This window comes from Seriola dumerili, unplaced genomic scaffold (genome assembly GCF_002260705.1).
Source record: "Seriola dumerili isolate Sdu_G_001 unplaced genomic scaffold, Sdu_1.0 BDQW01000716.1, whole genome shotgun sequence".
NCBI lineage: Eukaryota > Metazoa > Chordata > Actinopteri > Carangiformes > Carangidae > Seriola > Seriola dumerili.
In genome coordinates, this window is record NW_019174971.1 from 849070 (window position 1) to 865388 (window position 16319).

Genomic DNA, 16319 nt, shown 5'->3' on the forward strand with positions numbered 1-16319 from the left:
GTTTTTAAACTTAGCTATCTGGCGAAGCTTACAAACCAAATTTCATGGTATCTACTCTCGCTTATCACAAACGTGTTCTCCTCACAGCCTCTTGGAGATCATTCATTTGTTCCGTGTGACTTGAGTTTTCACAAACTCTCGTATCCCTGAAACACGGCGGTGATTAATTCTTATTTCCCTGCTCTATTAACCCTTTTATTGACTTCTTCTGATTACTTGTTGATATATTGGCCCATTAGCAGTATTATTCAATCGCTAGACACCCAACTGCTTGTGTGGCACCTGAAGCCATTCGTACACATCTCACTTCGGCAATTCAAACTCATTAGGCCTGGGCGGTGACTGACCGTCCCTCAATTGGATCTGAGAGGAAGTTACTTGATTAATGTTGACCAATGGGACGTTCATTGATTGGGGAGGTGGCAGGTGCTAATCTGCGGGGTGATGAACATCATCATTTGTGGATGCGAGGGAGGATTCTTCCTACAAGTGCTCACTTTGGGATGCGATGAGGGGTGTAGAAGGGGAAGTTTGTCTGAGGAGGCCCTCGGAGAATTAAAGATAATCATTAAAATTCTGCATAGTTTGAAGGACAGGGGTGAGTCCTTCCATTTTTGTCCATTTCTAAGGAGGAAGAGAAGCCCTAATGCAACTCAAGTGCACTCAAGAACCAGCGAAGAGGAAATGAAAAACCATGAGTAATTACTCTTAGCTTGCAAGAATATGACATCCTTAACAGTCAACCTCAAAAGACTTCAAAGAAATTTGGTCCACTTTTCTGTAATTGCTGCTTTCTGGGGTTATGGCTCATTTCAGGTGCAATCGAGGTGCCTCCTCCTTGATCTTTGGAGTTGGAATTCGAGTTTAAACAGCAGCAGGACACTGATCTAAATGCATCAACTGCAGTTTATAACTAAAATGTTTGTCACAATGCTCCATGACCCTAATTTGAAGTGTTAAAATGGATGAAATAGCTCGGAAAATCAATAGATTGAGGGATTATTGTTATAAAAAAAAAGGCACAACAAGACCTGCTGAACACCTGTTATGTTTTACCACAGCAGAGACTTCCTGTTCTTAGACACCGGACTTTATTCATAATGTGGTGAAAAGAAGAGCCTGCAGCAGGACGCTTTTATTCATTCATTTTGAAGGAATTTGAATTCATTTTTCATTTGCTTCACTTTGCCCTTCGAGCAGCGCAACAGTGAGGCGTTGCTTCTTCACTGACAAGAAGTAGATGTTCAGCAAGGTGTCACTCAAGTCTCCAGACTCTCTCATCATGCTAAACATATCAATTAATCTCATCACTTTATAGTTTTATACTACAAAATAGAGTAATAATACTATTTCATTATCATACAAATATATCTCTGATTTCCATCATAAATAAACGTCCATAAATCCAATTAGAGATCATAGAGAAACACGCTCCTACAAATCCAGAACTTGCCTGAGAATCATCACGTTTTAAAAGTTTTTTCTTCAGTATCAGAGTGATCTGGTGATATTTTTCTGTGCATCCACATGTACGCTGCAATAAGCTGATGGCTAATTCAGCATACTTTTAATGACTGAAATAGGCTACATAACACAACTTCCAACTCACAGACTCCACGGCAACACTATACTACTTCCCTGACTCAAAACTCCTTTATGAAACGGCTGTCAGGCAGCTTATTTTTGGCAACGTTTAAAAAAAATAAAAGTGTTTGAACCCAGGGACGATTAGAGAGCCGTCGCAAATTGAATGTAAAACTATAGTTTTAAATTCCCTGCACACAGTGAGTAAACAGTAAAGCCAGGATAGTCACTGAGCGTTTCACTGACTACAGTCAAAATAACACAAACTGTGTGTCTTAGAACTGGGCCACTGTTCTTGCTTTCCTTCCGTCTCAGGAGGAAGTCCTTCACTTGCTTGTCTTGCTTATGATAAAATATTTAGTCAGTTGACAGTGATATTGTCTGATGTTTAATGCGCTCCCACAGAAGCACAATCCTTTCATCTCGACAGGATTATCTTTGTCCGATGAATAAATGAGAAAGCAAACATGTAAACATCAGCTCTGATCTCGTATCGTATTGTTGAGGACTGGAGCCTTGATTCTGTTCAACAACTGTAGGTTTTCCAGATTCAAATGGTACTTGCATTTAAAAAAAAAAAAACCCCGCTGTGCTTGTGTTGCTCAGAGTGATTGACAGCAGCGTCGTCTTCGGTCCATATTTCAAGCTTTCAGCGTCACCACCTGTTTCTCGGTGTGTCAGTATCAAGAGCGCCAGTGGTATACTTGATCTGATTATATTCAACAAAGCTTCTTTTTTTTTTCCCGTATGAAACAAAACCGTTCATTAAAGAGCAAAGACATCGAAGCGTGTTTTTACGGACGCAGGAAGCGTAATTTAACTGATGCTTTTTAACCTCACACTTTCTTTATTTGCCTAGCCGAGTGCTAACCTGTGAATGATAGCATTAGTTACATTTAAATGGTTTCAGGTAATTCATTCAGCAGTAGCAAGTGGAAAATTCATCGCATTTTATACTGTGGCATAATAACAAGATCAAAAAGGTTTTACCTCAGGTAGCCTGGATGGTTTATGAGTTGCCTTTTTAAATAGTAAATCCTCCAACAACAGATTTGATTGTCATGCATCTTTTTCATTACGCTGCTTTAAAAACAATGGCTTTCATTTTGGAAATTGATGAGAGGATTGATTAATGTAATGGACGGCTATAAAAGAACTCTTTCCCCATTTTGATTTGTTGGCACCGCTTCCAGGAAAAGTTTCACTGGAGCTCTCGGGAGAGGAGGAGAGCGGCTCTCCCAGATTATTTCTTCAAGTGCTTTGATGAGATTATTGCAAACAAAATCTATGACGCCTGTTTCAATCACGGCTTTTTATGGCGCATGACTGGAAGGAGAAGACGAGGAGGGAGCCAAGAGAAAAATACAGCAGTCGTAACAAAGCTCGACACAAGAAATACCACACTGCATCAGGCGTGGAGCCTCCATTGTGCCTTATTTTTTCTCTCTTTCTCTGTCGGTGTTGCTTTTACTATAGTGAAACTGTAAAAAAAATACTATTCTATTATTATCTATTATAAGTAAAAGCATTTGAAATTGTACTCATGTTAAAGTAGAGAAGCATTAGGAGCACAGTGTTAGATTTAGTTAAATTATATTCACTTTAAGTGCATTTTAACCGCTTTATATATTGCTGGATAATTCAGTCAATAATAATTCACCATATATTACTTGTTAGTCATATGTTTTATGCAAAAACAATCTGATAAATAATAAATTTGGTGAACAAAAGTACAATGTTTCCCTCTGAAATCAAAGGGACTGGGGAGTAGAAGTATAAAATTAAATAAAATGAAAATATTCAAGTTGAATACAAACACCTCATTACTTTAATTAAGCATAATACCTGAGAAAATGATCAACTTTCCACCACTGGCACTCGGGATCCAATTGTTTCCTCTGCATTTATTCACTAAATTAAGGCACTTGTGCTTTATCGTTTACGTTTTCAGTTCATGCTACTTTATGTTTTCTACTCCACGACAGTCAATGAATATCTTCTTTTTTGGTTGTTGCTCTGTTTGGACGACCCGCTGTAATAACTTTCAGCGTTTGAAATTGAATTGCGCGTTACCTCGAGGCTTAAAACGCCGGAGATTCAGCAACAAGTGTGAGGCGCACGGCAGTCCATCAGTCTCTAACACGTGTGCGATGGCGGCACACTGACAATGATAAGCGCTTTCAGGACACATGTGAAGTTATTGCAGGGTAAATGTGAGTTAGAATAGTGACATAACTCATCATAAATCTGTAGCAATTAGGGGGCCCCTCTTAGCCGGGCGATTCCCTCCCTTGCCTAATGTTAAAAGTCCACCCCTAACGATGTCATGGTAACAATACTGAAGGGGAAATCACAAGGCGATGCAGTGTGGTAGAGTGAGGCAAAAAGGTTGACAAGGCAAAAAAGCTGGTGTTAGAGGTGCAGTGCTGTGACTGGGGAGGGCAGTGGGACAGCGTTGGGTTGAGGCGGTGAACAGAATGCTTTGATTTAAAAAAAAAAAAAAAGCTCAAACGGAGAGGAGTAAATTGAAAAGGAACTAAGGCCAGTGCTGCAATCAATGGCGTTTTTTCTTTAAGGATTCTCTGAGAGAAGGAGGGTACAAAGGTTATTCAGTCTGTTACAATCTAAAATAGGACGGACAAAGGAGGAGGAGAAAAAAAACAACAAAACAAAACAGAAAAGTGCCGATTCAATACCCTGCTGCATTATACACAGAGAGAGAAATGAGGAGAGAAATTGGTCGGTGATACATACTGCAGAAAACGTGTGTCGGAAAAAAAAAACAAAAAACGAGGGGATGTTTCTTTCATCAAGACTGTGTGCGAGTGTGATTATATGGGTGAAGAAGAAGAAGAAGAAAGAAAAAAAAAGAAGAAGGGAGGCGATGGATTGGAAAGATGCTGCACAATTGAGACGGACAGATATTTCACATGTAATATTGTTGATAGAGCTAACACTGACCATGGCTTTTCCTCAACATCCAATTTGACTCAGTGTAGCAGGAAATGTGAGCGGCGAGTAATTTCTCTGTTTAACCTGCGCGACTTTGCCGGATTGTATGAATAAATGAACATCGTTTTGGGGCGGAAGAATATTGACAGTGACGGCTTGACTTAATGAAAATGCAGTAAACATGAACTGCAATTATAAAGCTGTAAATTGGTGCGGGACTGGTGTGGGGGCTGGTGATTGGTTTTGAAAAGGAGGAACGGCAGAGTCTTGAGTGGGGGGGGTGGAAAAGTTGAGAGACAAAGTTTGAGCAGGTGAGCGAGTGATTACTCACGTTTTCCCGCTCTCTCTGTCGACTGTCCGCTCCTTTATTGCCTTCTTGCCAAAAAGCTCAGCTGTGTTACTCTTCTTCAGACAAACAACCTGAAGAGAAAAGCATTTCCTCCCTGTCTCTCTCTCTCTCAGGCGCTTTTCCCATGATGCACGGCTGTTCGCTAACAAGAGAGGACAGTCAATCGAAGTGGCCCGCCTTAAGCTCGCTGTTCCTTGGTCTTGTTATGTGTTTGAAAAGCAGCGCACACTCTCACAGGCCATTTAACCAGTGCAGTAATGACAGAGGCAAACACTCGCTCGATCCGAAACAGCACAAATGGATGGACGTGCTACCAGAGCAAAACAACACTGAAACAGCCCTTCTTTTTTTTTCACGTGTGCAAGTGGGAAGTGCACATAACATTTTTATTTTAACGATACATGTATCTTTAAAAGCACACTTCAAAGTCTCTGCTTGCATTTCTTCACACGTGCGTACGCATGTCAGCCCCAATGTCCTCGGAGGAGTTGGAAATGAGAAGCTTTCCTGCACGACCACGAGCACCACACACACACAAACACACACACACACACACACACACACACACACACACACACACACACACACACACACACACACACACACACACACACACACACACTTTTCATGGGATAGAACCGCATAACCTCAACACAAGGGATGCAAGTGCTGACAAAGATGTCCGTGTTTGTGTACTGGCTTATGTGACCGTCTGCGTGTTGGGTCTTTCAAATGAGAAATGAGCTTGACTAACCATGCAGAAACACTCCGCTGCAGAATTGCAAAGCAGCACGACAGGAGAACCACATGTTGGACGGAAAAAAAAAAAAAAAAAAAAAGGAAGACGGAGAGGTAAAAAAATAAATAAATAAATAAAATTAGATGTTAAAGAAGAAAACCATAGCCTGAGGAGATTTCCACTTGTGGGTTTTCTTGTTGTGAATGAGCTCACGGTGCGTGTGTTTTTTTCTCGTTTGAATGAATTCCAATCGCTGTCTTAGCAAATGCTCATATCCGACTATTTCTTCATTGGCTCTCGCTTGCTGTCAATCAGTGAAAGTTCGCTTTAGCCACAGTCCTAATGAATCACCTGTTTGTGGTAAGAAGGAAATATGATCCTAAGGTGATGTAAACAGGAAGTCACTGTAGATTCAGTAAGTTTACAATTGGCACTATCATAAGTGTGCCGTATTAGCTATTAGCAGTACCTGTTTGCAGTGTCCCCATGGATGTGCCCACACAACTGTGAAGGAATCACTGGGACACTGAGGAAAAGTTAAAAGGAGCGTCTTTTTGTCTGTTATTTCCCAGATTTAGGGACATTTACTTGAGAGTTAATGATAATGTTAATATGTTGTTTTTTTTGAAGTATTTAATTCTACAAGCAAATCACAGTTAAACTACAATAATCAACTTCCCCAGTCGTTTATAAAACACACCAGCATGACCTGTTCGTTTCACCTGCATCGTTCTATCTACGATGTTATTGCCCCGTTTGTTTACTTTTTCTTATACCTACGGATAAAGTGATGTGTAGATGATGCACCACAGAGTGAGGTTTTTAGAGCAGCTACGATGAAATCTCACAGCGGAAAACACGTCCATCTTTTCAATGCAGCACCAGAAAACAACTTTTGAACGAAAAAGAAAAAAAAAAAAGAAGCTTCTCTCCGGACTCTCGCATTTAAACGCCATTCAACGATCATACAGGGAGAAATCCATTGCAGGCGAGGCACCGGCACCAATTTCTCCACTGACAGCAACCTCATTTGTCCAGAAAGCATTGCAAGCAACAAGGCCTGCTGTGTTCTGCAGCTTGCTTTATCTCGACTGGAACATCTTGCTCTCTTGCTTTTGTTATCGCCAACGCTATCACTCTTTCCAAGTGGCATGAACACACCACAACACAAGAAAGTTCAGAAAATATTCTCTGGGGGTTCCCAGGGGTAGCAAGTGAAGGAGAAGTGGATATATTACAAAGACAAATTACAAGATCAAGTTTTTCCTTGTCATGCTTTTACCTGTAATGTCCGGTTTCTGTGGCATGAAGAACTGATAGAAGGTCGGCTCCGACAGGCCCTTGACGTTGCGCGCCGTGATTTCCACCTCATATCTCGTGTTCCACTGCAGCGGCTGAAGCATCGCAAAATCATTCGCCCCCGGAACCAGCTTGGTCATCCACTGTTCCTCTTTATCCTGGCGGGAGAATAAAGAGGAGGCAAGAAAATAGAAAATAAAGTCAAAAAGAAAATAGCCTGCTTACCCCTTGAATGTATGCTCCACATTTTATTCTGTCAGCGAGCATCAAAAGGAGAGGAAGTGTTGCTTTATGTGATAAACAACAGCTTACCCTTTGTGTTTTTAATCTGGGGAGTAACCGCAATCACAAATTGAGTCGCAGTTGCGAAGCGCCCCCACGCAGATGCACTTGCATAGGTAAAAAGAAAAAAAAAAGGGTAATCCTCTGTTTTTCCATCGAGTTCACGCAAGTTCTCTGATACGTTTCCATCCCTTTGTGGCCTCAGCCTTCTCTTTTTTACCCCCCCCGCTCCCTCTTGTTACCAATTGCAAACAACAGATTGGAGACTGAAGAGTCAGGCTGAGAGCTGTACACTGAAAACATGCCAAACGCACTGTGTACTTAATATTCTCGCCTGCTTGGCACCTCGTCCTCCCGATGTTAGAGGACAGAGAGGAGCGCAAAATGAAGCCAAGATACAGGGACATAAATGTATCTAACATTTGTCCAGATTGTCAGGTAACTCTGATGCGTCTGGAGTTCATCCGAGCCTGCACCTCCATGATTGAGCACATGTACGCCAGACGAGGGCCATAAGATTACTAGGGGTAGGTGTGTGTGTGTGTGTGTGTGTGTGTGTGTGTGTGTGTGTGTGTGTGTGTTGAAAGATCCGCATTTTTTTCCTTGCACAGCCTGAAAAAAAAATAAAAAAAAAAAGCTGAGACTTCCTGACCCTCTTCTCCACAGCATGTTTTCATCCGCGGCGGTATTATTTTAAATCGCTGTCACTTCCTCAATGAGACAGAGAAATGCCTGCTTGGACACATTAGCATTGGGGAGATAGGAGATTTAGACCAGCTCAAATCCACTTAGTCCTGTGGTGAGTTTTTGTACGAGTGCCATCTCTTCTGCTTCCTGGCCTCATCTCGGCGGCTCGCCTTATCTTGTGAGTTTAAGCTGCTTTTTGCTATTTTACATACAAAAAAAAAAACCCAAAAAAACATCAACTACTAATATGGAAGAGTGAATTCTGAGAGTGTGTGTGTGCTCTCGTTTAAAACGCGAACTGTAAGTATCGTTTTCCCGCCAACATGCTCACTCAGCTCAATCAACAGGAGCCTATCAAGCTATTGACTCAAACACGCTCCACCCGGGGAGGAGACAGCCTTTCCAGTGTCACATGTCGCTGTTGCGTTGAAGAATGAAGAATCTATGACAGTGAGCCGTTCTGGCGTCTTTCATATGTTACTAAATTGCACACTTGAAAATGAGAGAAAACCTCCTCATTTTCTCAATTTACTAAGCGCTTTCTCCCTCCATTCAGCCACTATTGTGGGTTCATTATCAGCACTGCTTCTTTGTTTAGTTCAAACTGTGAAGGCAGAGTCAACAAATAGTGTATTAAGCGTCAGTTTCAAGTGTGTAGAACTTGAGTTGGGCGATTATGCAAAAAAAAAAACATAAAGAAATAAATTCTCATTCCGCTTTTTTTTTTCTTTCTTGGCGTCAGTGTTTTTGGATTTCATTCACACACCGGGGGAATCTTAGTGTGACGCTTTGATATGTTTCACTGTAAATGACTCACAGTCTTGTACTTGACTATGTACTCCACGATGGGCATCCCTCCATCGTCCTGCTTGACCAGCCCCAGCCTGTAGGCCTTGCCCATTCCTCTCTGGCCGTGGACCGCCGGCGGACTTGGCTCTCCTGAGGGAGAACGTGGTGAGAAGGAGGCTTCAGAAGAGATGTGAGACAAAACGCCTTTGTGTGTGTGTGTGTGTGTGTGTGTGTGTGTGTGTGTGTGTGTGTGTGTGTGTTTTTTTTTTTTTTTTTTTTTTTTTTCTGTGAGAGGATGTGTGTGTCTGCCTGTGTGTGCATTCCCAAGGAGGGGAGCAGGTGGCAATGTGAGATATGAGATAAGGATGCAGTACGAGGAGAGGGGAGGTTTTAAGCTGAATTAAATTCATATTACAAGGCAACTCCCACTGCCTGGCTATAACTAATGTTGACTGGAGGCTCTTATTATTCACTGTATTTTGCTAATTGGATCTTCCTTCTAACATTCATTCTCAGTAGCTGCACTGCTGTGTAATATTAACGGTGGAAACATTTTTTTTTTTTCCTCTCTCGATGGCCTTGCCTGGATTTACTGCAATCCTGCTGTGCCAGATTGCCAGAATAAATAAAATGCTTATCATAAAACCCCTGCAGTATAACATTTTTAATGCAGCAGTTTTACATCAAGACACAAATTTGACAGGATCTATTCCAATAATATGGATTCATATCACTGAAATATGAGGAGGTTGTAACCACCTCAAACATAAGCACGAGCCAGAGTTTCATAAGTAAGTCTCATTTTGCCAAGGTGCTGATGCTTGGAATAGATTTCACAGCTTGTTTGTGGTTCTATCACATCTTTATTTTATTTTATTTTATGAAATCAGGACACACATATCTTTCTGATTTCAAGTCAAATACATTTGCAGAGCGGTTATATCGGCGCTTACTGTCCCATTTGATAATATATATGACATTTTTGTACACTGGGGTTTGTTTCCTCATTATCTTCAGCACATCTTCATTCATTAACTGCTGGGACGTGCTGATAATTAACAATTAACCCAGTCTACGTGCTCATTGTCGTAATGAATTCAAGTGATTATGTCTGGATTTAATTTCATAGATAGATAAGTGAAGTGGCTGCTAGAATGGTTTAGGAAAATTCCTTTTGGGTCGAGTTGAGAAGCTCTTATTTTGAAGAATGCCACAGGAAATGAGGAAGAACAGAGAGTCGGGCTTACGGATGGGTAAAGTCTGGAAGGTCTCCGTGTGGCTGAACTCCCCCTGACCTTTCCCGTTGACAGCCGCCACTCGGACCTCGTACGTCGTGTTGGGCTCCAGTCCTGTCAGCACCACTGTCGCTGGAGAGGCACAACCAGAGTTCGTTCATCATTGCTGTCAGTGCAGACAGCAATATTGAACATCATCAATGTACACAAAGCCTGAAAATCATTTACGCCATATGTGCATCGCAATACTCTTGAGAGATTGGACTGTCATGCTGTGTCTTAGTTTCCCCTTGAGAAAATAGTCAGTAATTATAGATTTATTTCACTTTCTTACGATTATGTTTTAGTCTTGATATAAGATATTACACTCTTGTATTCCTGTTGTTGAATTATGTCATTGCTTTGATTGTCTTGTATACCAACAAAGAAAAGAGACTTGCTGTTCACACGATTCGTGCTCCATGGAAGCGCCTGTGACCGAAAACGCTTACGCAGCGACTGCTTTGGAAATTATTTTTTTGTTTTTGAGGCTGTGCACCCAATTAGCCCTCGTCAGAAGAGAGGAGGCTGTTACAGCGGTATGTTAAACGCAGTCGGTGTGCACGTTTGTCCCGAGTCAACTGATATATGCAGTGCAGACCGTAAAGGAATGATGGAACTTATCAGTGCACTGGCACCGCTTGATAGAGAAATACGCTGGCTTCACTTTAGAGACTATTGTTACAGCTCAATATGAGCCGATGAGCTTGCGGTGCTTTCACAAAAACATGTCTTATGAGGTCATAGTGACCTTGACCTTTGACACCCAAAATTGGATATTTCCAACCATCCAACAAGCACTGACACCTCAATTCTTATGGTTTAACAATCACATGAGTGTAAGTTTCGCCCGTGTTTTGTATTTTAAAGTTATGTTCCACCAATATCGAAACCAGACCTATTATTATATTGATCTCTACAAGAGTCATTGCCTCTCTATCATCCCCTGACTTTCAAGTTTCAGAATAAAAGTTGAAGCTGAACGTCTAAAATATAACAGAGCAGCTACAGTATTCTGGTAAAATACTTATAATAAACAGTATGGGAGGATAATTATGTGAATGCAAGACGATATTAAGAGTGTAAATATTTTGTGTACAATATACTAGAGTTAAAAAAAGAAGAAATAATTAGAGTTGAGAAAACAGATGCACACCTACAATAATATTGAACAATGAGTTATAATCAGTGGTGTATTGAAAGATACAACCACTGTACATTATTCTGGAGAATATCAGAAGGATACCAACAGATAAAAAACAGTGTAGTGTTTTGCATTCATACTGTAAAAATCCCATTCATGATTGAAGAAAACAGGAAATCTCATTATCAGAGCACATTACGGATCCCCATTTAAATTCTACAGTGATTAGAGTCTGTTTACATAACCTTCACTATTCAGAAAATCCAGCAGAGAGCCGGCAGTGTAACGAGCCTGAGTGAAAGTTGTTGTTTTTGTCAGTCGGCACAAATTAAATACTTGAATGGTAATAGGTGCTCTCGCCGTTCTTTAGTCCCAGAACTGAAAAACAAATTCTGCAATTTGCAGCCGTGCTAGGTTCGTTTCCAGGCCATAAGCAGACATTTCAATTTAGGCAACAGCATTTCCAATGAAACAAGTCCGGGCATCTCATTATGATGAAGAGTTTATTGTGTAAGTACTTTCCAGTGAGGAGGAGGCTTCTACGATTATATGATGCCACTTAACTGCCTTGTAATTAGTCCAGCTCACTATTTTAATATTTTAGTCCAATATTTTAGTTGAATAAAAAAAAACAAACAAACAAAAAAAACATTTAACTAAATTAAATTGATTAGCTTTATTTATCTGCTTCTGTTCCTGATGTTTCCTCCCTGCATATGTGCAGTATATTTTTACATACACTGTTGAAGCCCTAGCTGGTGTTTAGTATTCACCTCACTGCATCTCCATATTGTAACTGACTCTGAAATGAGGGATATTAGTGATAAGCCCTTCAGGTTTGTCGGACCTGCTTATCACCCGACCATTCGTCCTCTGGCTTCCATTTTCCTTCCATCCATCCTTCACCTCGTGGTGTACTTTCCCCACCAACAGGCTTGGAAATCAATTAGGAGTCGCAAAAGCATAAGAAGAGGAGGGGCGTGCTCTTTCAGCTCTGACAGGTCTGTGGCGCTCTGCCCCGCGAGGCGTCTCGGGGTTCGTCGTGACCTGGTGACATCTCAGGGCAGATCATGTGATACGGTTCCGACTAGTGCTCGATGGGTGTCAGCTGATGAGCGGCGGTGTTAACGGGCGGAAACTGCTTGTTAAAGCCAGATATGATGTTAATGTGGCGTGCAGAGAGGTCCGATGTGGCTGGTCTATTGAGTAGAAGCTGTAGGTTTTTAAAAAAAATATTCTTATTTCTCAAAAGTGAAGTAGTCATATTCATGACTATGTATGAGTATGAGGGGTCATTGAACTCATCATTTTACTACAGAGCTAATGTTACATGTAAAAGCTAAAAAAGTTTTTGTGAAGAGCCACAGGATTGGAATAGAGAGAAGGGGAACGACATGCAGCAACGATTGTTTTTTACATTCCTTTTTTATTCATTGCTGCCATGTGAAAAACCATGTACCATTAATAGTATTTTTTTTCTGTAAGGATGTTTCACAAGAAAACCTGAATGAAAGCGAGCACTCTTAAAGAAATGTGCCAGTGTTTTCAGCTCTGTAACTAGAAATGACAACTACTTAGTTTCACTGTGGACCATTTTCTGAGCACTTGTGTGCAATTTCACATTTTATGAAGGTTTTTTTCCCCTGATCCTTGACCTATGATCCTACGATCCTTGACTGTATCAGCTTATGTTTGAGGAAAATTACTTTCATCAAACTCTATTTAGACATCAGTGGATCATAAAAGCCTCAGAAGGTCTCAGAAGTTACAGTAACCTTTGACCTAACGATGTGAGGATGAAAGAGAGAAAGCATGTCATGGTGACTGCTGTTATCCACCTCTCATATTAACTATGTTAACAAACCTAAAGGTAATTGGCTCTGTCCATGAAATGAGCGGAGCATGTGAACAGGTGAAAGCTTTCTCATCGATCTGACACGTTCAACCGACCTCAGTAATGAAACGCAAACAGTAATGGACATGTTCAAATGGGCTTTTAGCTGTCTTAACAATAAGAACATTGTCCGTAATGCCTTCCACCTCCACCTCCTTATATTTTGCACAATGGCTGTATCTTCCAGTCATTTTCTGTACAAGTAAATCAGTGATAAAAAAAGAAAAAGGAAAAAAAAGACTTTCACTGTTAGCGTTAACACCACTCACTCTGGACACTGTGCGACTTGACGTCCCTCCAGTCCTGCGAGCCCACCTCCTTGTACTGGACCAGGTAGTAGCTGATGGGCACGCCGCCGTGCGAGTCGGGCTTCATGAAGGTGACGGTCGCCAGGCGCTGGGAGACAGCCGACAGACGCACTGAGTACGGATTCGATGGTACGTCTGAAAAGACACAATAATGGCATCAGTTACGAACTTGTTGGTTTTGGTATGACACCAGTTTTGCCTGAACCACTTTTTCACTTTTTCAGGATCTGAAAAAAAATCATATTTCACAACCTTGTATGAATGAAAGCAGGAAAAAAAAAAAAAAAGAAAAAAAAAAAAAGGAAGGCTGATGTTGTTGAGATATTTCAGTCTGGAACAAAGTGGTAGACAGACTAACCGAAATACCACTAAATGCATCTTTTAAAAAAGGATGAAGGTACTTAAATGCTGCAGTCGATACCTACTTTGCCTCCTACCTATTACATCACCGCCATCCCCATAATCAAACTAAAGACAGACATTATGGCTGTAATAATTCTAGGCCTTGAAAGCAATAGAACACTGTGAGGGAAGGTGGTACATCACTCAGCTGCATCTACCATTTGTCCTTCGGCTAGTTTTAGCTGCAAACCAACATATTTGCTCTTTTTTTTCCCCATTTTTGTCACTTGGAAAGCATCAGTGCCTGATTCAGCCTTATTCAAATCAAAACAGTCCGATTCACGACAAACTTATTTTCAAGAAAAGCAATTCCTACTGGTGTTCACTCAGGGTTTAGCTCTGTGGAGACACTGTGGTGGAGGGATGAGTCTTTTTCAGCTTGTCAACTGTATCCAACTTTTACTAGAGTGTGTGTGTGTGTGTGTGTGTGTGCAGAATTCTAAGTGTCAGAACCACTTCCAAAACACATTGTTTTCTGCACGACTACATGTTAGGTCAGCTTTTTGCTCACTACTTTCCCCCTTTGCAGAGCAATTCAATCAGCACTAAAGATAATTGGACTGCACTATTGTGTATTAGCCTCCGCTACAGTAAATTAGGGGCTACTTCAGTGAATAGCGAGGGGTAGGGTAAATCAGATGGCGCTATTTGAGATTAGGCTAGCCTGAATAGAGGTGGGGGGTTGTAGTGGAATTCATCTTCCTGAGAATTGCAAATAAGGTGATTACTATTAGTGGAGAGGTAGAGGGTTACAAAGTAGCTGGATGGTTGGAGTTAGTGATTCAAAAGATTTAGGGTCCCAGACTGCACACATTCTGGACTTGAAAACAAGTCCTCATTCTCATCGGCTCAGGTAAAGGGGCCACACAGTAGCGGCAGCTCTGCAGACTCACCTGCCTGGGCCAGGATGAACTCCTGGTATCGAACTCCTATGTTGTTCCTGGCTGTGCAGTTGTAGCGGCCAAAGTCCCTGTCAGACATAGGAGTCACCTAGAACCAGAGAATAATAATCAACCAGAGCGAGTTACATTACAAACCATTATGTTTCTTACATAACTCTAATGGTAGAGCGAATACGTTGGTTGGAGATAACCTGCCTCTGACATTTCTGCTTCTATCCCATCACAGTGGAGGTCAATGGAGTTTTGTTTGTGGAGCTCACTGAATATAAATGAAGTAAATATAAAGCTGCACCAATCAACATTTTTACATTAACAATGGATCAAATGACTGTTTAATGTGAAAGAGGTCACTTGTAGTGAGACTTATCATAGCTTATCGTTTTGGTTTTGAGGCCTGCAGCGTTAATGTTTTGGTTCACTCGCACTTCTCTATTCCATCTTGTTTCCAGCTGCTTTCAATAGAAACAATCTTTTTTATGAGGGCTATTTCTTTAATTAAAAGTTGTTTGGATGAAAATTTCACTTTCTTTTTGATTAATCTGTCACTTTTTTTATTTTTTTATTAGGTGATTAAATGTTTAATTTATAAAATGTCAGAAAAATACTGAAATAAAACCATCATCAAATGACATCTTTAACTTGTTTGTTTTAACACAATCAGGAGATGGAACTAGTTTAATTATTATGATTACAAAAGTTGTTGTAGATCAATTCTCGCTCCATCACAAAATCAATTAATTGTTTTACTAATCTCGATGCTATTTAATGAGGCAATGGTAAGTCGTGCGGGTGTTGCCTCATGTTTTGCAATTGCTCGTAAACAGGTCAATACCGCGGCTTCGGCTTCCATCACCAGCGACTGGCACCCACCTCCAGCACAGACTTGCCCTCTGCGCTGTGCACCCGCGTGTTGGCCGTTCCCTCCGCAGAGATGGTGAAGCGCTCTCTCCTCCACAGCATGGTGGCGGGAGGGTTGGACATCACGTCGCAGCTTATGTTCACCGGGTTCCCCTCCCATGAGTAATAGATGGTGTGATTGGTCAGGAACTTTGGTATGTCTGTCAAAAAAAAAAAAAAAAAAAAAGAGAAAAGAAAAATAGAGATATTATCGCTCACACCTCCATCATTTATATGGCAAAGTAGTGCTAAAGCAAGACCTGACTTGCTAAAAGAGTAACCGGTGGTATGTCAGGAATTTGTGGCAGCCAATTAAACTCTCAAATCAAAGGTGGAGCTGCGCTGGATGATCAAAGTCATGAAAATGACTTACTCAGGCTTAACCCCCAAATTCCTCAAAGGGAGAAGAAAAAGCATTTCATTAATTCTTCCCAAACTCCTCAAACTTAATTCAAGCCACCTCATGCTGAGGGAAAGTAGGGGAAGGGTGGGGGGGGGGGTCTCCTTCATGATCATATCCTCAGGAAAAAAAAAAAGGATGCAAACAGAAGCTCATTTGCCCCAGCAAATAGGAAGGGCAGTAATGGACGATCGAAGCGGCGAGCTGTCGTGCGGATTTCTCTGGGCCCAGTCAGCCCCAGCTCAGTCAGAGAGGCATTATGGTTGTTTTATGCTCGCTTGCAGGATTCCATTAAAGAGATTGATGCCCGGCTCTCTGTCACAGCCGAGGACGTGTTATCCCCCCGCAGCCTGCAGTGACTTAGTAAATGAGTTCATTAGTTCGGTGGCAATGGCTGGCTCAGCCCCGCTGCACTCA

The 16319-nt window shown here is 41.4% G+C and overlaps 1 protein-coding gene across 1 annotated transcript in view; it reads right to left on the reverse strand.

The window, feature by feature from the left end:
• Positions 1–16319, reverse strand: part of ncam2 (neural cell adhesion molecule 2) — a 239466-nt gene that overhangs the window by 15442 nt on the left and 207705 nt on the right. The window contains exons 10-15 of the mRNA XM_022765596.1: positions 15476–15663; positions 14597–14693; positions 13263–13436; positions 9929–10048; positions 8710–8831; positions 6907–7081 (exon numbers count right to left, since the gene is read on the reverse strand). Of these exons, the coding sequence (XP_022621317.1) occupies positions 6907–7081; positions 8710–8831; positions 9929–10048; positions 13263–13436; positions 14597–14693; positions 15476–15663 (876 nt within the window). The remainder of the gene's footprint in view (positions 1–6906; positions 7082–8709; positions 8832–9928; positions 10049–13262; positions 13437–14596; positions 14694–15475; positions 15664–16319) is intronic.